The sequence below is a fragment of the Danio rerio genome, chromosome 19 (assembly GCF_049306965.1).
Source record: "Danio rerio strain Tuebingen ecotype United States chromosome 19, GRCz12tu, whole genome shotgun sequence".
NCBI classification, from domain to species: Eukaryota; Metazoa; Chordata; class Actinopteri; order Cypriniformes; family Danionidae; genus Danio; species Danio rerio.
The window spans coordinates 36442501-36465000 of NC_133194.1; the positions used below are offsets into that span (position 1 = coordinate 36442501).

Here is a 22500-nt window from a genome sequence, read left to right on the forward strand (position 1 = left end):
TTTTCTTGGGCTGCTTTTATAAGATAAAATTCACATTCTTAAAGGACATTGATCCTAAAACGCATAAATGGCAACCCACAGACTGCTAAAACTGAGCAAGTATAACTGTCTGATGAGCAAAACATCAGTAACTGTTGTTTGTTGTGCAGAATGTCAATCAGTACTTTACAATGTTTACTGTACACTCACCGACCACTTTATTAAGTACACCTTACTACTACCGGATTGGACACACAACTGCCTTAATCCTTCATAGCATAGATTCAACAAGGTAATGGAAAATTCCTCAGAGATTTTGGTCCATATTGACATGATAGCATAACACAGTTGCAGCAGATTGCAGTTCTGCACATCCATGATGCGAATCTCCTGTTCCACCACATCCAAAAGGTGCTCTATAGGATTGAAATCTGGTGACTGTGGAGGCCATTTGAGTATAGTGAACTCAGTAGCTATGTTTCCATCCACCTATTTTATGTGCATTTTGCAAATGCGCATTAAAAAAAAACAGTTGATGGAAACGCAATGCGCATAATTTTTGAAAATGCGCATAAAAAACTTATGCGCCTAACTGGGTAGGATAAACTTTTTATTCTATAAGAAAAGATGCACATAAACTGCGATGGAAACACTTTTACCGCACAAACTCCAGCATGCACATTAAAAAAAGTTCATGTGATTTTGTTAAAAGAGATCATGTGATGCTTAAAATGTGTGTGAATGGATAAAACGTCAGGCTGAGCACATTATAAAACATCTGAAATGTTGTTTTGGTCATTATAAAACGCCTTACCATTTCAGTATTAATGTTATTATATTATTAATGACCTCCAGAATCAAGAGCGCCTGTGCTCCGCGTCTGACACCTTCAAACACCAATGCGCGCTCACTGCTTGTCAGGATTGTCTTCTGAGGCGCATTCATTTAGAAAAGATTGATGCAACTTTTCCTACAGCAGCAAATACAGTTTTTACTGTTGATATTTGGCGCCAGTTAATCAGGAAGTGACGATTTTGTTCGCTTTGACTCGTTGGATAGAAACGCTGCTTCATTCGCACAACTTTTATGTGATAATCCAGTTTTGCGCATAAAGTTTATTCGCATTTTTGGATGGAAACATAGCTATTGTCAAGTTCAAGAAACCAGTAGTTTCTGAAGTACTCAGACGAGCCCGTCTGGCACCAACAACCATGCCACATTCAAAGTCACTTAAATCTTTATTCTCCTTTCTGATGCTCCATTTGAACTGCAGCAGATCGTCTTGACCATGTCTACATGCCTGGATGCATTGAGTAGCTGCCATGTGATTGGCTGATTAGAAATTTGCATTAACGAGCAGTTGGACAGGAGTACCTAATAAAGTGGCCAGTGAGTGTATATTGACAAGTATGTGCATAACAAATTCTAAGAGAAAATGTCCAAACATTTCACTTCGTAGGAATCCAGTAATTTGGATTGGGGAAGCGAAACAAATTAAATACCTTTTATTCTTTTTAGGCTGGTTTTGAGTTGTCAAATTTTGGGCTGGAAAATTATTGGACCTGGCAACCCTGAGCGCAGCACATACTTGCATGTAAAAGGTATTTACACCTTTTTTTTACCTTCTAATCAATGACTGAAAAAGAACTTCATTGTGTTTATACTGGGGCCTTGAATCTCATTCAGTCGCTTGTATGTTCTGTGTACGCCAGGGCAAGTGCAAGCAAGGAACATAGCGATAAGTCTGCAGATATGAATACATAAAAAAAAACATTATTTGATACTCACCCCTCACAGACTTCTTTAATAATTGCAGAGAGAGGCTTTTTCTGCAAGCAAACAAAAAAGCAAAACAACCAGACAGTTTTTAGTTTAATTTATTTATTTTTCTATCAATGACACTGACATTCCACCTTATTTCTTTTCTGCTAATAACATTTTTCATGCTAAATTATAATGCTCCATTCCTTTTTGAGCAAACACTTAATCGAGTAAAGTCAAGGAAACGGAAAAGAGTTACAAGGATGATGAATGAAGAACTTCAGGATGATTTATCCAAGGTTAGTCTAAAGTTTTTTTTAATGACACAAGTTCTCTATCAGTCAGACATGCACTGCAGGGCCTTTTCTCTCAGATGTTAAATGAACAGTTCAGCCCAAGTCAATATTTTTTTCATAGTGTTGTTTCAAACTCATTTTTCTGTGAAGAAATAATTATTTAAAAAGACTGGGTGCCCCTTTTTGGTGCTGTCTTTTTTGGAATATTAAAGCCATCAACAGGAAATGTTAATTTATAGAAAGAAGCATAGAACAACATGAACATATTGTAAATATTGACAAAATAAATATTTTTGGGGGAATAAAAAAGAAATAATGCATTATCGATAGATACTTTTCGATTAGATATGAGCAGCATATCATGTTACATCAATACTAAAAGTTGAGCATCCGCAATAGTCACAAAATTAATTAGTGATCATGTTATAGACCTTTTTCTTCGTTGCTGCATGGAGGGCGTAGGCATGGGACGGTAACCATGTTCAGGGTATACCACGGTTTAGTAAATTCAAGGTTTTAAAATTCCTCTAAATATCGTTCCTAAGGTATGAGTAAGATTTTTTTATTTACAGTTTTTTAGGGCAGGAGTATCTGCAGCAGAAAAGATCTCTAAATATGTCGTTTTAAATTGTAAAGAAATCAGTGTTTTTGAAACAAATGAAGACAGCAGAAGTCAATAATTCATTTGAACTGCAGCTCTAAAATATTTTAAATGTTTACCAAATCAAATTATATTGTGTAAAAAAGGGAAAAAGAATATATTTTAGAGCAGTAATCGTACAATACCGTGATACCATGAAACTGTGATATGTATATCCAAGGTTATCATACTGTCAGAATCTTATACTGGCCCGTGTTTAGGAGGGCGCCAAATTGACAAGCGTCTTTTGGTAGGATGCTTAGAACTTACGTTAACAACATTTACAACTGGTAAATCTTGATCCAAAAACAGTTGACAATACCGTTTTGAGTAGATTAAGGAGTGTTGTTGTGACACAACTTTGATTTTGAAAGACGTGTGTTAAAGTTGTTCTTCTGTCAGATGCGGTTCAAGCACAAGAGCAAAATGTTCTCGTAATTCAGAGTCTGCCGTCAGATCAGATGCTGAAATACAGCGTCAGTGTTCCCAACCTGTCAGCTGTTGTACTATATTTAACAGCTCATCAATGCACACGCACACAATGGATCACTGCATTATAGTAAAAACCATATTACTGGTATAAAACTTAACATTAAGCCATGCAATTTCCAACAAATAAAAGCAGGTTACTGGACACTATGCTGGCTGATTAGCATGTTGATTGTAATCGGAAGCCGTTTTTGTTTCACTTTTTTTTACCATGTGATTTTCTAACATTTCAAAAATTGCCACTTTACTTTTACTTTGTGCCAATGTTTTAATCAGTGTGTTAGTGGGACAGTACATGTGTGCGTGTCAAACATTTTGCTGAATTTACATTTGTTTGCGTTGGTTATATTTGAAAAAAGGGGAAATTGTTACTTGTGCAATGACGAGGCTCCATTTAAATGACACAAGATGCCATCTGATGGTGAGGCTATAAATGACTCGCAAATGTTGTTTTTCATTCCTATTACTTTGCATTTTTTAAATAGTCAGTCCAGGAGGTGGCGCTGTTTGACAGCAGCATTAGTTCAAAAACGTTAAAAGCAAGTAAAATAGATTAAAACTATCATTTTAAAGCTGTCCGAATGCGACTCTTTATGTAACCGGAAGTTCTTAGCATCATCCTTACACATAAGCGCAGATCATAATGGGTAATTTTGAAAAATGTCTAAAATTGTGGATAAAATGCTCAATTTAAACAACATTAAGTGAAATTTTTATCATTTTTTAATAATTTGATCTCAGTTGAAGTCATAATTACTAGTGCTCCAGTATATTTTTAACCCAAGTTCTGTTTAACAGAAATAAGAATTTTTTTCCAACACATTTCTAAACAATAGTTTTAATAAATAATTTCTAATAATTGATTTCTTTTATCTTTGCCATGATATTTTACTAGATATATTTCAGAATACTAGTATTCGGCTTAAAGTGACATTTAAAGGCTTGACTAGGTTAATTAGGTTAATTTAAGTCATTGTATAACATAATATTGACTCTAAAATGTTTTAAACCTGCTTTTATTCTAGTCAAAATAAAACAAATAAGACTTTCTCCAGAAGAAAAAAATTAATTGGAAATACTGTGGGGAAAAAAGCCTTGTTCTGTTAAATATGATTTGGTAAATCTTTAAATAAAAAAGAACAAAACAAATTCACTGGAGGACTAGTAATTTTGACTTTAACTGTATGTTACTGAAAAAACAAATACTGAAAGTTTAAATGATTGTGCAACCCTATACAGATTCATTAAGGGAAATGAAGTCACTTTAAGGACTGACCTGGTCAATCTCCATAAGTTTGGGGAAGGCCCCAGGCCACTCGATGGCCACCTTCACGATGTCTGCCGGAGGTGGCATGGCTGCGCTGATGGAGGATGAGGCCGCTCACTGCTGCCTGGCTCTCATCCAAGCCTGTAGTAGGAGACAGAGGGATGAATGAATACAAATATATGCATGTCAAAAAAAAAGGGCTGCGTCTGAAATAGCACACTTCCCTACTATATAGTATGTTTAAAACACTATGCAAGCAAAGTAACATATTTGAATTCATAGTATTCAAAAAAACAGTATGCGATTTTATGGTAGATGGTGGATGTAGTAGGTTCAAATTCAATACACACTACTCTCATTCATACTATATAGAACATACTTTTCGATCAGCCATGTAGTAAACTCAAATTCAAATGTAGTATCTATTTGAGTAATTGGCAATTTGGGACACAGCCTCAGTGTTTTGGTAACAAGTCAATGCTCAAGTGTAAAGTAATAACACCAGTCTTTCTACCATATGGTATCAAAATTTAACATTGGAAAATGGAAGATCCACAGATCGCCCCCTGGCAGTGAACAACTGAAATTTTAAAGACAATTCCAATGTAGCAAGCTTTTGTTCACTGAAAATTTGTGATAGTTTGACGTTTTCTGGAGTTGAGGTTTTATAAGAACTTCACTCAAAAAATTACGTTTGCTGTTTGTTCAAATTACTTAATTTAAATTTGAAGACAAACTTAATTGTGGGCGACACGGAGGCTTAGTGGTTAGCACTGTCACCGTCAAGTCACTGTCACAGCAAGAAGGTCACTGGTTCGAGTCCCGGCTGGGCCAGTAAGCATTTCTGTGTGAAGTTTGCATGTTCTCCCTAAGTTGGCATGGGTTTCCTCTGGGTGTTCTTGTTTCCCCCACAATCATGCTCAAAAGACATGCTCCATAAACAAACCGAGTAAACAAAATTGGCCAGTGTATGAGTGCATGTGTAAATGTGAGAGTATAAGGGGGTTTTCCAGCACTGGTTTGCGTCTAGAATGCCATTCGCTGTGTAAAATAGATGCCGGATTAGATGGTGGTTTATTCCACTGTGGCGACCCCTGATCAATAACGGACTAAGCCAATAAATGAACGAACTTAATTGTTTTATGTTCAATCCCCTTAAATCTGTAAAAATGAACAAGTTAGCTTCATTCTTTTATGTTGTCTCTACACAAATTGATTGTGTGTAACCTAGCATTTTTTACAGTGCTGTATGTTATTCACCTGATATCAAGATTTGTATTTATAGCTATATAGAGTAATATATCTGTTATTGGCTATGAAATATAGAGCTTTTTTAAAACACGTCATAAATTGACCATATTGGATAGCTGAACATAAACAATACCATAGAAAGGACCAGAAGCATGCATATTATGATGTTTATTGCTGCTGAAAATGACCGATTACTGTCATGCATTGTCCTGTACCAACCAGTTAGACCAGAAAAAGTACTACAAAAGTTCAAGCAAATCAAGCAGAAGAAAAAAAAAAAAAACGGTTTGAGGAACAAATGGTGTGCGTGCGTGTGTGTGGTTGGCCAAACTGAACTAGGTTTTCCAGGGCAAAAATCTTGACATTTGTGGTTGAGTAGGTAAAATATTGGGCTAATCTTAATTGATAATGCTCATGTTTATGGTGTAAAACCTAATGTATTCCGTTTTTCACAATATTACACCCTTTCCTGTTTACTAAACAGTACAATAGCCATGCAATCCGTGTTGTGTTTACATTAGAGTATCGCCAATATAGCTGCTATTAACGAGTAACAGAAAAAATTATGGTGTATTTAAAACCATCTATAAAGAGTCATCGCTTATTCTAAAGTCATCGCTGATTATACTCAGAATTATATTTATAGTCAGATTATATTTATAATAATTTATTGCAGAATTTTTAAAATTTAATCAACATGATATAGATTTCTTTCCATCCTCCTCAGTGTTATTATTGTTGCTGCAGTTTAGCAGAGATCAAATATTTGTTTAGGAAGCATGTTTGACCTTAAGGTCAGAACAGAGAGCTCTTTCTGTCACTGGATAATCTGCTGCTAATGTGGGAGAGCTGACACTGAGGAATCCTGGAAAAACCTTGAAAATGAATTTGAGGAATGCAGAGCTTTGCCTGACGTGAGATCCTCTCTAATCAAGAGCATTCTTCCCGTGTGATATCTGATACCAGGGAGATTTTAACTAGTCCGAAATAACTTTTGAACACTCCTTTTTTATTTAAGCATGAACTTTCCCTTTATGCAGATTAATTCACGAGCAGTCTCAGCCGTTCAGCTCAATCTGCTTTTTAAGCGAATAAATGTAAAATAAAATGGCGTGAAAATCTGACACCAAACAAAAATACTTTTCCAAAATCTATAACCTAAAATGTACAATATAGAGACAGGCAAAAAATAATAATTTAAAATGAACAATCATTAAAAATAATAAAATACTAATACCAATGTAAATACTTAGAATATCATTATCATCATCATATTATTGTTTTTCTACAATAATAATAATAATAATAATAATAATAACAGAAACCACAACAATAAGAACAACAACTATTATTAATATTAGATTAGATAAATTAATTCTTAGATATTATTATTATTATTATTATTATTATCATCATTATTAATAAAGGTAATACAATTATGATATAAACATTACATAAACTTTGTGTAATTGTTAGTGTTTGTTTAAATTATATGATGTTATTAACAAAAAACAACATTTTACATAATTATAATTTACAATTAAACAGTAAATATTACTGCTATTTACTCATATACTTCATTATTATTATATTATTATACAACTACTGTATAATAATAATAATAATAATAATAATAATAATAATATTAATAACAATTATGATTATTATTATTAAAGTAATATATTTATTATGCTTATTTGTATTGTATTTGTGTTATTAAAGCTTAAAATTAATAGTTAATTGATAATTAAAATAATAAAATATTAAAACACTAATACTAATGTAAATACTTAAAATATCATCATCATATTATTATTATTCTACAATAATATTATCAACAACAGAAAAACAACAAGAACAACAGCTATGATTATTATTATTATTATTATTACTCTTATATTATTATTAATATCATTATTAATAAAGGTAATATATTTATTACATACACATTACATAAACCTTTTTGTGTAATTGTTAGCGGTCTAAATTAATACTGTTATTAACCAAAAACAACATTTTTAAAAGGGTAATAATAAATGTCGAAAAACTTTTAATTAAAAAAAATAATCATTTTAATTTTAAGAATTGTAATTGAGATAAAAAAATGTCAAATAAATAAAATATTACATGTTACATTTAAAGAAATATAAATGAATATTTGAATAATTATTTCTAAAGAAATAAAAAAGTCAAATAAAGAGAATTTGTTTCAATCAAAATAAATAATAAAATATATAAAAGCACAAGAAAAAAATCCACATGCACAAAGCCATTACACCAGTCAAGGACACATGATTTTATCAACACTGTATGTTGACATAACAGTAAAGCTGTTAAAAAAAAACAACATTTGACAAATATCACTTACAATTAAACAATAAATATTCCTTGCATTTACTCATATACTTCATTATTATATTATTATACAGCCACTGTATAATAATGATAATAATCATAATAATAATCATAATAATAATAATCATCATCATCATCATCATAATAATAATAAATTGTAAAATTCTACAAATAAAAATGTACATTGATTGTAAATTAAATGTATTGTTGTTGATAAATGTTAATTATACTATTAAACCATTGTACACTGTACAATTCAACTTTTGTACAATCCTAAAAAGAAATTGTACAATGATTGTAAATGACAGATGATAAATGTTAATCATACTACTGTTATACTTACTGATGTTAATTATAGTACCTGTGTATTAATGTTATAATTGTAACCATGAAACTATGTTTCATAACATAGAATAATTATAAATGTCTTGTTAAAATAAAATTCATTAAATTCAGTGAAAAAAATAGGTTACCTGACCCTATAAAGACAAACGAAAACTCGCTAAAGCCCTGTGCACATTATTCACAACTCCAAACACTCTGACAATGTGGATCATCTTTGTTCCTTGTGGATAAACCCTGCTTCATTTTTAATCCCCCCGTTCCATAATGCATGGGGCTGATTCTTGGAGAGAAAACAAGAACACACGCAGCCTGCGAAACAAGCATTCATTCAAACCATTCAAACAAGCTGCCATGTCACTCTGCCATGACTCATCCCATAATAATCTCCACAGACACTGTTGCCATGGCAGCCATGCCATCAGAAGCTGCATCTTTCCAGGGTGGTTCTCTTGGAAATATTTCATTGCTCGTAAGAAGTCCCCCCCTCCCTCCCTTCTTTACAGACAGCATGATTTCAGCTGACAGAAGTCAATAAATCTTTGTGCCAGCTTTCATGGTAAAGCTCTCAGCTGTTGTTCAGATGGTGTTCCAAACAGAAAGTTAGAGAACCAGAAATACACTTTATATTTAAAGTTTAATATTTATATAGTAAAGTTTATATATGATTTACATATAATAATTATATATTATCTTATAAAATAAATATTCTAAAATGTGCAAGACATGAAATAAAAAAATACAATATAAAAAATAATAATATATAAATTAAAAATATTATGTATAAATATAAATATATTTTATAAATATAAAACACAAGACTGTAAAATAAATATTTATTATAAAACGTGAAAGACAGAAAATAAAAAGTACAATATATAAATAATATTCAAATAAAAATATTATATATGAAGACTGTAAAATAAATATATATTCTAAAATGTCAAATAAACAAAAAATAGAAAGATACAAAAAATAAAAATATAAATAAAACGTTTATTATTTATATTTTGTATATTTTATATTTTAGTTTGTTAACAAATTAAATATGAAGAAATATATTTATACTACTTTAAAATACAACTTTGCAAATAGAATTAATCAAAAATGTAAATAAAATATAAATAAATGTAAAATTAATAGTAAAAATATTAAATAAATATTTTTAAATAAATAAATGAATATCATTATTAAATAAAAGTAACAAATAGATACATAAATAAAATATATTTTTAAATGAATAATTACATTTTTATAAAAATGTAAAGAGAATAAAACATAAAATTACTTAAAAAACGGTTAAATAAACAAGTTTTTGAAATCAATTAATTAAATATGAAATAAATATGGAATTAAATAAAATTAATAAAGTTTCTAAAAGATTAAACAACGTAACAAATAAATAAATTGATAAATAACATTAAAAATTGAATAATTTCAATTAAAAAATTTAAATTGACAATGTCAACAAAACATGAAATTTCACAAATAATAAATGGTTAATTAAATATGTTAAATATATAAATCAAATGTGAGACAAAAGGTAATTAAATAGAATAAATATGTTTAAAAGATTAAACAGTGTAACAAATAAATAATTTGACGAACAACATTAAAAATAAATTATTTCAATTAAAACATTAAAATTGAGAAAAATGTCAACAAAACATGAGATTACATAAATAATAAATGGTTAATTAAATATGATTTTTTAAATAAATTAATAAATGTGGAAAAAATGTCATCAAATAAATTAATATATACGTTTAAAAGCTTAAACAAAGTAACAAATAAATTGGTGAAAAACATTGAATAATTGAACAATTTCAATTTAAAAAAAATTAAATTGGGATAAAAATGTCAGATAAATAAAAGTATTAAATAACAAATAAATTATAAATAACTATTTGAATAATTATTTCTAATTATATATATATATATATATATATATATATATATATATATATATATATATATATATATATATATATATATGTATATATTTTATTTGTTTTAATTAAAATAAATGATAAAATGTATAAAAGCACTAAAATAAACCACATGCACAAAGCCATTACACCATTCAAGGACACATTGTGTTATCAACACTGTATGTTGACATAACAGTAAAGCTGGATATGTGGATAAAACAAAACAAATCCAGTGGGACACAAGCAACAGCCCTGTAATGTGCTTTCAAAAACCATGCATATTAAAGTATTTTCAGCTACAGCTTTCAGTTATCTTCTTGTCAATCAAAAAGTCCTATAAAACAATAGCCAAACTGATGCGACAAATTAGCATTTTTGATAGACACGGTTTCTTAAACCTACACAATAAAGCTACTGGAAGGCTCAGAAGAGAAAGCAGACTATCAGAGGGGATTTGATTTCTTTCTGAGGGTTTAATAGTGCAGTGAGTTGAACAGGCAGGGCTGGAGACGTCTCGGTCTCTCACACAGTGTTCAATCCCTTCCGGAAAACATGCGGAATTAATCAATCACGCTGGGCTGTGGCCACGTCTGCCACCCGATTCCTCTAACATCCACTGTGGGCAAATGTCACGCTGTACTGTCCTTCTCTTACTGGACATTACCATCACAGAGCTTTCTAAAACCACACTTGTACAGTATGTTTATGTTTACGTTTAAAGTGCTGTCTCAACAGTAAAATTCTTCCAGAGCACTACAACATTCGTGCCCTAAAAAGCCCCACAATGCACCTTGAAAATGCATCGAAACACACTATACACGGCTTAATGGATGTTCAGAAGTGCAATATAGGAATCACGCGACCAAAATCATCAAACGTAATGACAAACGAGAGACGTTTTTCTAAACCAAATCAGTGTCCCAATGTGTAGTGATCCAAGCTCATCACTGTCCTTACCCAATGCCCGAATTCATGCACACAACCTACAGATAAACGACCTAGACCCAGTCATAGTGCTTTTTAATAAGATTGAATATAGCAAGAACTCTGACTACAGAATTAATTGAACATCAGTTTAAGGCATAATTAAAACAAACTTTTCATGACATTAGTATTACTCATAATCCAGTGCAAACAACCCAAAAGATCGGTAAAGTAACATCTAACTCACTAAAACACACACACTGATAGACGATCACACTAAAACTCTTCACAGTCAAACAGAAACTAGCTTTCTCAGACACTGAACATCATGATAGTACCGCATGTGGTTGTCAGTCTGCATCCCAGAATGATTTAAAGACTTTTAAAGCACACCTCTAAGCTAATATCAAGGTTTTAATCTTTGTCAAAATGACCAAAGCAAACAGCAAAATTATATTATCCGAAAAATATCATTGCACTTCTTGCTTTTGTGGCCTTGGTAGGTTCATGATCCACTTAAAAAAATTAATTAGTTTTAAATCATTCATTTACTAATTTTCCTGCAGCTTAGTCCCTTTATTGACAAGGGGTCGCCACAGCAGAATGAACAGTCAACCATTACGGCATATACATAAAAAATGGAATTGTCATAACATTACAAAACATGTATCACAGTGTTATCATGTACCCTATGATGCATGATACTAGCATTTACAATGCTGTGCCAATGTTTTGAAAAGATACCATAGAAACTAAATTTGAGCTATATTATCCTTTTTTTGGAAGGTAATGGGGGTTGGAGTGCCAATTACCCCGGGAATACCATGCAGACATTACATGTATAAAACATATAAACCTAATTAGCCTTTTCTGTGTGTAATGCCTTCTCTTGTTGAATTGCTGAATGTCTCCTTAATTGTAAGTCGCTTTAGACAAAAGCGTCTGCCACATGACTAAATGTAAATGTAAGCACTGCTACACAATGTTTTTAATTTTGTACCATGAGCAGATACTAAAACAATACCATATTTTGAACATTAGCAGCATTGGAAGTACTACAAGATATTATGCAAACAACCTATATAGAAATATCCCAATGGTTTAACAAAAAAAAAAAAACTATCAATGTACTATATTACTTCATACAGAGACTAATGCATTGCAACTAACTAATGAATAATGATGAAATTCCAAGATGTCAATGTTTTATCATGGTGCTCCTCATAAGTTAAATTGTACTGTAGAATGTATTGTTTGACCTGTAGAATGTATTGTTTGACCTGTAGAATGTATTGTTTGACCCACTAGAACACACACACTGATACATGATCACACTAAGTGTGTACTCACGCTTTCCGAACTGTGCACAGGCCCTTTTCCCGGATCGTTTGAGAAGTGTGAGTGCTCTGAATTTATGCTCTGGCATGGTTTACTTAGGCCGTACTCACACTAGGTACAGTTGCCTCGAACTGGGCCAAAGCACGCTTGTCCCCCCTCCCGTCTCCCCCAACGGCCCGCACTCACACTATCGTGCCTGGACGCGCTTATCATTGATGCTGCACTGTTCATTGTGAAGCGCTGTCACTTAGCAGCACAGAGGAGATTTCTCTAGTTATATCGTTTCAGTCGTTTGGTATGCAGTGACATGCAGTCAAATATTTCACCAATCAGTCCTTAGGGATGCGGTGACAAAGTCAGATATTTTGCCGAACAGATCCGCTACTTTTGGCGCTCATAAACTATCATAAAGCTCTCGTGCTGCAGGAATGAGAAGGTCTGCTGAAGGCGCGCATCTGTCGTGCAGTGTGGGGTTTGTGTCTTTAATAAACTACGGCAGTTTGCGTTTGTTAAACAGTAAGATTGATTAATAAATCCACATGAAACAGTCCCATAAAGTAACATCTCGCTTTCAGTTTCAGTTCAGCCCAAGTGAACCGCGCTCAGGCCCACCTCTGCACAGTTCGGATAGCATAGTGTGAGTAGGCCCTTAGCCGACCCTGGCCCGGTTGGAAGAGGTGTGCCTGAGCGCGGTTCACTTGGGCTTTGGCGTGGTATGCTTGTGTGTGAGTGCAAAACTCGCATAAGCCCGAAACTGAAAGCAAGACGTGGCTTTTAAGGGACTGTTTCATATGGATTTATTAATCAATCTTACTGTTCAATGAACGCAATCTGCCGTAGTTTATTAAAGACGCAAAACCCTCACTGCACCACAGCTGAGCCTTTAGCAAACCTCCTAATTCCTGCAGCACAAGGTTTTTATGATTGTTTAGGAGCGTCAAAAGTGGCTGGTCTGTTTGGCGAAATATTTGACTTTGTGTCACCGCATTACAAACGACTAAAACAATATAACTAGAGAAATCTCCACTGTGCTGAGTGAGAGCGCTTACTGAACAGCGCAGCATCGATGACCATTGATGACGATCGATAATCGTGCTCCGACCCGAATGTAATGTGAGTGCGGGAAGTCAGGGAAGACGGGAGTGGGGACAAGCGTGCTTTGGCCCGGTTCAAGGCAACTGTACATAGAGTGAGTATGCCCTAAAACACTTCACAATCAAACAGAAACTAGCTTAATCACACCCCAAATATCATGGACTGTCCACCATGTACAGGTCCCAGTGTAGTTTAAAGACTTTGCTTGCTGAAGAAAGCACACAACAACAAGCCAAAACAGCTGCAGTCCGTCAGCTGAGAGAAGAAAGTGAGGGAAAGCTCAGAAGTTCACACTCTCACCAGGTTTGACGACGCTGTATAGATTTCAAAAGAGGCCTCGGGTGATTCATCTGACGCCTCTACAAAGGGCCCCAAGAGCACAGAGGGCCACACCGGCAGGGGCTACAAAAGAGCAGAGAGCTTTATCTGAGTCGAGAAACAAAGAGATGCGAGACAGCTGCTGAGTTATTGCTGCTCACGTTCTCTCCATCTCAGTGATGCTGGTCAGCTCGCATTTCTACCCTGCAGGTCTGCACTGTGTGTTCCTGTAAACTACAGATTCACTGATCAGGGATTCAGAATCAGACACTTTTTGCTTTGAAAGTGTGATCGCAATTGGCTAGCGGTCTGTTTTAATCCTTGTGGGTCTTTGGGGCACTGAAAAAGTGTTGGCATGCCCTGGCATTTGTGCTTTTTCCATTTTCATTTAAATAGCTAAAGTCTAAAGACACTGTATTTAGCACAAACTACAATAAAATGCAACCAGCATGTAAAGTATGATGTATTTTTGAAAAATATAAATTTTGAAGCTATGTTACGGCCATGAGATCCTTGTGTGAATTCCAGCATGAAGACTGGATGTTTGTACCGGCGTGTACAATATGACGTCTTTAAGCTTTTACCATCAATTCATGAGAAAGACTTCAGCGCGCTCTATTGTGAATCAGGTGCAACTTCATTAACATGCATGATAGCTTTGAGGACTGTTTTTACCTGTTACAATGACCCCACATTGTGTTGCCAACCATAATTAAAACAAGTGGAAGAAGAAGAATTGTTTGGAGACATGGGTCGTCAGTGAAGGTTTTGTTTTTAATTCCTCACTACGAGCACAAAGCTGGACTCACGTGTGGATTAGAGTGGTCTGCTAACACACGACAAAAAATATATTTGTAAGGAACATTTTTTACCCGAGAGCTTTTCGCATCTGGAAATGGTGAAATCTGATTTTGCCACCCGTCTCCTTTTAAAAAAAGACATGGTTCCAGTTGGTGTTGATAGTCCTGTCTCTACAGACATGGTAAGTGTTAGATCGATTTGCTTTATGTTTATTCAGATGGCAAAGCTAGTTAGTTTTTTTCAGCAGTACTCCTTCAGTTTTTAAAGACATACCTTAGTCAAAATGATTTAGTTACTAAGTTTACAGAACTTTAATATCACTACAATATTATGGACTGAAAGATCCACTGTAAATGCTGCTCTCTGAATGTAAACATGTAAACACCGCAATCAAACTATAACCATCGTGTAGGATTTTCGCCGCATTTTGTGACAGGATAGTCTATACACACGGCACTTACAGAGTCTCTGCATCTACCGAGAACTGCGGAGGGGCTGGGTGTTCATGGCCCTTTAAGCTATTTTAAAGTTAATCAGGGTTCAACTAATTGTTAAAGTTGTACCAAGTTTAACTTAATATTGTAGTCAGTTTGATTGATGCACATTGAGATGACTAGGAAAGTTAATTTGATTTTTTTTAACAAGATTTTTTTACAGTGTAGCACTTTTACAAATCTTTTGAAAAAAAATTAATACAAAATAAATTAAATGATAAACAAACAAATATAATAAAAAATAATAATGATCAAAAATGTAAAAAAAAATTTAAAAAGTAAATATATATATATTTTTATGGCTGTCAATTAGCATGTTAACGTGATTAATTTGAAATATTTAACGCGTAAAAAAATAACAGTTGCAATTTTTTTTTCCTTTTGTGGCCGACATGTGTTCAGGGCCAGCATGTGCATAGAGGCAACCTAGGCAGCCGCCTTGGGCAGAATAATAGTGAGCGAACCCCCTGGTCTTCACTTTCATCTGCTACACCCACCCCCTCTCTTATGGTCCTACTTTCAACCGCAAACCGGTCACCTTCGAATTTAGGGTGGCGTGGTTGCTGTTTCCCTAAAGCGCCAGTTCAGCTTGCTCTGATCCTGCGTGTGTTTAACGTGCAAGAAAATTGGATAAGACCATGGATGCGCTTTTACAAGGAAAGTTTAAGTATAAAACAATGAATGTGTGTGTGTGGGGGGAGGGGACGGGGGGGCACTTAGAATCCAACATGGAAATCTTTTTTGTTTGTTATTGGCTTTGATTGTTTTGAAATTCAAGTGGCACTTAAATGCCTGTGTTTGTATTTCTGTAATAAATACGGCATTTCATGATTAATTACAAAAAAGTGTGATTAATTACGTTAATTTTTGTAATCATTTGACAGTCCTGATATATATATATATATATAATGTATCTTAAAAAAAAAAAACAGACAGTATCCAGTTTATCTCAAGTTTTTCATAAGCTTTTGATATATTAGAGGTCATCGTACTTAAAGAATATCCTGTAGGTTTCAGAGCTGAAAATGGTTACTGAAATAACGGCTTTAATTGACACCAGCGTCAGAAAACAGCAGATTCTGGAATGTACGGGTTAAATGCTGCTCTGATTAAGAATATCACATAAACTGATGGAGGAGTCAATTACTGATACTTTACTATACTGAACTGTTATCCAATCGTAGCAGTGGCCGTTTACCTACAATCCATCAAACCAGACCGCCCAGAATATTAGTGCATTCTCCAAGATAGCCTCAAAACCTTAATAAAAAGCTTATTCTTTACAGATTTGTTTTTTTTTTTAAGTAAAAGCCATGCAAACCTCATACGTAGACCTCAGAAAACAGAATAAATTATTGAAACAAGCCAGTTCATGACCTCTTTGTGATACATCCCATACTGAGACACAAACAAATAAATGGTCTGGTGTTCCTTCTGTTGCTAATTTAGTGATATAAATGCAAGAATGACCATAGGAAAGAATCATACAAAGCATAGCTGTCAGACTGAGATATTGGAGATTTGGCCTGGATATTTATGTCTGTCATGACGATCTCATGAGAGTATGATGAACGTACATACTGTAACATTCGTGCACATGCACAAAACTCACTCTGACTCATTCACTATTCATAGTAAATGTCACGCCATTCAGACAAGCATGTGTGGAAAAGAGTGTAAACTGTGTCAAACAAAAAACACACGTACACACAAACACACACACATACAATAAACAAATTGTTATTTATTGTATTAATTATTATTATCCTCATTATTATTAATAATAATATCATTATTATCATAATTATTATTATCACCATCATCGTTGTGGAACAACACATGAATAAACATATTATACAATTTTTAAAGGGGTTTTTCACCTTTATTGTGATGGAACAATGGAGATTTACAGACAGAAAAGTATGGAGAGCAGAGATAGGGGAAGGGTGGCAAAGGACCTCGAGCCGGGAATTGAACTCGGGTCCCCGTGAGCACCTGGGTGCTATGTCTCGGTGCACTTAACCACTAGGTTATTGGCGCCGACAAACATGATACAATACATGAATAAATATTTTTTACTATATAAAATCCATTATAACAATGATCTATTATTCATATTTTTAGCGATCCATAGTTATGAGAATTAACAATTGAATGAAACCAAAATCAAAAGAACAGCAAAGTCTTTAAATAATAATAAAAGGTTTAAAACGGTTTCATAATAATGATAATAATATTTCTAATAAATATAGTATCATGCAAATAATTAGCTGATTTATTTGTCAGTTAATTCACATCAAATAGCTGTAATTACTAAATTCCTTTTTGCTGTTCTTGTTAATAATACAATAATTTGTTCTTAAAAAAATACACAAAATACAGTACATCTAAACACATTAAAAATGATTAGTAAAAAGTGTATTTAGACATAATTGTAGATTATCATTATAAAAAAGAACTGTAGTACTGTAAGTGCACATATCACATTGTATTATTATTATATGATACCACAAATAATCATATTCAAGCATAAGAAAATAATAATACCCAAAAGACATTATTAATACCATGGTATACCATCCTTATTAATACCATGGTATAACATCCTTAGTCTAATCTTTGGGCAACAACTTAAACTTTAAACTGTTTGGGCAACAATGTGAGATGAACATTAACAAAAAATGATGTTTTGACAACAGAAATCTTTATTTTCATATTCATTTCCACTCCACATCACTAAAAATAATCTGTAAATATAAAAAAATTGAGAGAAATGTTTATCATATTTTCTATGTCACAATAAAACTAACAAGAGATTGTGTGCCCTTTCATTCAGTCTGAGCTACAGCAGATACAGCTGAGCTACAGCTACTGGTGTCAAAAACAAGTCTCTCATTCAGCAACCAGGATATCCTGTCAAATCACTTACAGTTTAGCAGCACTTTCCACATCTCAAAATCCTAACATTTGCATCTCGCCAGTCACCTAAATATAATATAAACTGTAGAAAATGTCACTAAACTGGTGTTAAAACATCTGATCAAATCTGAAATCTAAAATAAAACGCATAATTTAAAGCAATTTTGCAGGAACAAAACTGTACTGAAGCAAACAGATCGAAATAAATATTTTCGACAATAGTAAAAGTCTCAGATCTGAACCCAGGACCACAAACTGCTTACCCTGGTGAAAAAAATAATGAACTAAATTATTTTTAAACTAAAAACATGAACTGAAATGTATGAACTAAAAACATGCATGCATTTACCATAAACTCTGCAATACATTGTGGAAAATAAACTAAAGCAGTCCATAAAGCAAAAATAATAAAATAAAATTAAAATGTAAAATCTGTATTTAAAGCTTCAATAAAAAAATAAATATAAAATAAAAAAAATTTACTCAAAAATAAAAAAAATTAAAATTAGAGTAAATTATTAATAAAATAAAATTTCTGTAATTAAAATGTAAATAAAAAATAAAAAAGATTAAATATAAAATATGGATTTAAAAAATAAAAAATAATTAAAAAAATAAAAATGAAAATGAAAATAAAAATAACATTTAACTAAATTAAAAACAAAAAGGTAAAATATGCAATCAAAAAATAATAATTAATTAAATAAAATCAGCAATATACACATCTTAGTCGGTGTATTGTCCTTCCCACTCATTTGAGACACCTAAATTAAATAATTAGACCGAATCAAGCAGTTTCAATCATGTTTTATAATCCAAAACGGGAAATACCCATTTATAATGGATCACAAACAATCCACGAGAAAAATACTAAAGCTACAATGAAAAAACTAATCATCAACAATCAAAAGAATGAACTAAAAATAAGCCTGACTTTAACACAAGCTCCACAGTCCAGTGTGAAAAGACACTAAACAGCCATAAACTCAAAAATATCTACAAAAACACATCATTTCAATAATCTAGGCCAATATTGCTCTGCCTACTCAATGGAGACACCTTAACAAAGCAGACAGACCAAACAAAACCATTTCTCCAGCATACTGTACTTACATTTACAAAACAGAAATTGCATGTAAAGAAGTTTGTATGCAAACATATTAGGGGGTCACAGATTTGACCCCAATGGACAAAAACCACACCCTGAGCAGCAGAAAGATCAAGAAACTCACCCGGAAACTTCAGCTTCAACAACTCGATGTTTCCAGCTTTTCTTCACACCGTTTACTCTGCAACAGTGCGCTTTTCCGTTTCTCCACTGTGACGCATGGTCAACAGGAGATGTTAAAAAACAATAGTTTACACACAAAAAACTTGTCTTAAGCGGCAAGAAAGACAGAGAGATAAAGAAAGAGTTGGAGGAAGTAGGCGTTCGTCATGAGAAGAGGAAACTGCTGGGCCACGGTTGAACCAAAAGGCGGCAAATTTCAAAGACGCAACTGAAGACGTGAAGAGGAAACAGACTCATGGGCAGCAATGCTCGAACAATAACAGGAAATATGGAGACACACTGATTGCTTGAGATACAGACAGGAACTTTTTGTTTTGGTGATTGTGTTCAGGGGATCAATCATTTTTAGAAGAGGAATTCCAGCGCTATAGATGTGACATTCACGGTACAGTATCTTAACATTATATTGAAACATCGGTTTATTTTTTCCAAAACGACCAACCACAGAGTTATGAGATCAGAAAAATATCCATCTGTAAACATTTAATATTTTAAATGAGGAAAATAGACATACGTTGACCAAAAAAGTTTACAGTATACATGATACTTTGTAGAAATACTATGAATTAAACTGCACAACCCGAAAGAAACAATGATCATCAAAAGAATAAGAGCTTGCTCTCAACACAACAAAAATGATTGATTTCATTTTATTTTGCATTTTAGCATTTATAAGGAAAAAGCTTTGTTATGGATGTGACAGATGTGAAACTTTGGTGACTTTGGTAAATTAAATATAATTGTTTGAAATCATTGACAGATACATTTTTGAATATTACAGTACTGTACAATACAAGCCACAAAAAACCTAGAAAAGGTTTCACTATATTGGTAAAACTTAATTGTTTTTTCATGGCAAGGTTGACATTTGCTTTGAATTGCTAAGAAATAAAGCTGTGATTTGGGGATAAGAAGTCGTTTTATAAGATACATACTGTATGTATGGAAAAAGAAAAAATAATTATACTTCATGGAAGTATAATTTTTTTGCACAGTGACTTGATTTACATGACATTAATAATTGGCATGAATCATCTTGAACCGATTTTTTTAACAGTAGATTATAATAAACTTCAGAAATTATATAAACAAATAACAACAATAGCTAAAATAACAAAAAAAGTAAAACAAAATGTAATTACTGTAAGAAAAAAATAATAATTAATGAAAAGATTAATGAAACAAAAAATAAATGAATAAAATAAAAAATATAAAAAAAACTAATACAAAAGTACCTAAAATATGTCAAAAGTAAAATAATTTAAAAAATATATAAACAACAAAAAGAATGAAACAGAGTATAGTTAACTATCATTTTAATGTAAAATAAAAAAAATAATTATTAATTCTTAAATAAGAATAAAATAAAAATAAACTACATAAAGGTAAAAAATTTAAATACAAAACTTAATTAATTAATTCAAAAGAAAAACTAAAATGATTCAAAAAGTATTTAAAAAATTTGAAAAATGCAGCTCAAAATAAAAAACAAAAAATATTTCAATAAAAACTCTATTTAAATTTATTATATAAATGAAAATAAGATATATTAATGTATAGTAGAAAAAAGTTAGAAAAATTAAAAATCATAAATATATTAAAATGCATTTATGTGAAATTAAATGTTCTGATAATGTTAACGTATTTATGAATTTGACCCTTTCATATATAATAATAATAATAATAATAATAACAACAACAACAAAAACAACCAAGTAAAAAAAATAGCATTCTTATGGGTTACAGTTTGCGCTTGCATTGTGTCAACTACAATTAATGTGACATACAACAGACATTTTATTTGGTAAATCAAATGGATTATTTGAAAAGACAAAGAACACGTGGCTCCCTTTTAATACATGTTTGCGGCCCACATAAACAAAGTTGACACTGGACTGACAGTGACTCACAGTGCCATGGTAACACAATTTAAAAAAAAATTTTGAAAAAACAAAAACAAGCCATCAAGCGGAAAAATAACATGCTCAGATCATGACGTGCTGGGCAGAATGACATTCCCGGAAACTGATGCCTGGCACAACACACAAATAGCGCTAATGATCAGTCTGCTAATTGTCACAAGGGCACATTTTACAGGCTGGAAAAAAGGAAACGAGCACAAGAGCTGCTGATTACAGCATAGGCCGGTCACTCTCATTTCCCATATGTGCTCGTCCTCGCACAATATTGAGACGTTCTGATGCAATAGCAGCAGCCGGGCTCCAAACTCAAACATCCGGCTACCTGTTAAAGTCCTCCTGACATCAAAATTATAATGCTCTGTGTTTTTCCTCAATGTCTTAAAGTTAGCTACCAGCTATTGTGCTCCAAAAATGCAAAGAAAACTACAGTTTCATTTTTGCCAAAATGGATCAGACATATGTCTCTCTGTCAGTCAGACAATAAACCAGGGATGGGCAAACTTGATCCTCGAGGGTCGGTGTCCCTGCAGAGTTTTGTTCCAACACTAGTCAAACACACCTGAACATGCTAATCAGTGTCTTTAAGATCACAAGGAGCTAAACTGTACACCCCTGCAATAAACCTATCTACCAATCAATCAACCGATCAGCCTATCTGTCTATCCATCCATCCATCCATCCGTCTTTCTGTCAGTGAATCAATCTGTCGATCTATTGATCAATCAATCGATCTGTCAATTAATCCATCTGTCGATCAATCGACCTATCTACCAATCAATCGACCAATTTTTCAAGCTATCTGTCAATCTATCTAGCTATCTGTCCATCTGTCTGTCTGTCTGTCTGTCTGTCTGTCTGTCTGTCTGTCGATCTATCTATCAGTCAATCTATCTATCAGTCAATCTATCGGTCAATCTGTCTGTCTATCTGTCTGTCTGTCTGTTTGACTATCTGTCAGTCAATTAATCTGACAATCAACCTATCGACCAATCAATTGATCTGTCAATGAATCAATCTGTCAATCTATCAATATATCTTTCTGTCAATCTATCTGTGTAGATTGAAACCAATTCATCATTAAATCAAT

At 32.8% G+C, this 22500-nt stretch overlaps 1 protein-coding gene across 17 annotated transcripts in view; it reads right to left on the reverse strand.

Annotated features, from left to right (window-relative positions):
• elmo1 (engulfment and cell motility 1 (ced-12 homolog, C. elegans)) overlaps positions 1 to 22500 on the reverse strand; it is a 178399-nt gene that overhangs the window by 105713 nt on the left and 50186 nt on the right. For 8 of the 17 annotated variants that reach the window (XM_009294313.5, XM_009294310.5, XM_009294311.5 and 5 more), the window contains 2 exons: positions 4442 to 4573; positions 1768 to 1808 (listed from right to left, as the gene is read on the reverse strand). In XM_009294313.5, the coding sequence (XP_009292588.1) occupies positions 1768 to 1808; positions 4442 to 4519 (119 nt within the window). In that variant the 5' untranslated portion in view covers positions 4520 to 4573. 17 annotated transcript variants of the gene reach the window in all.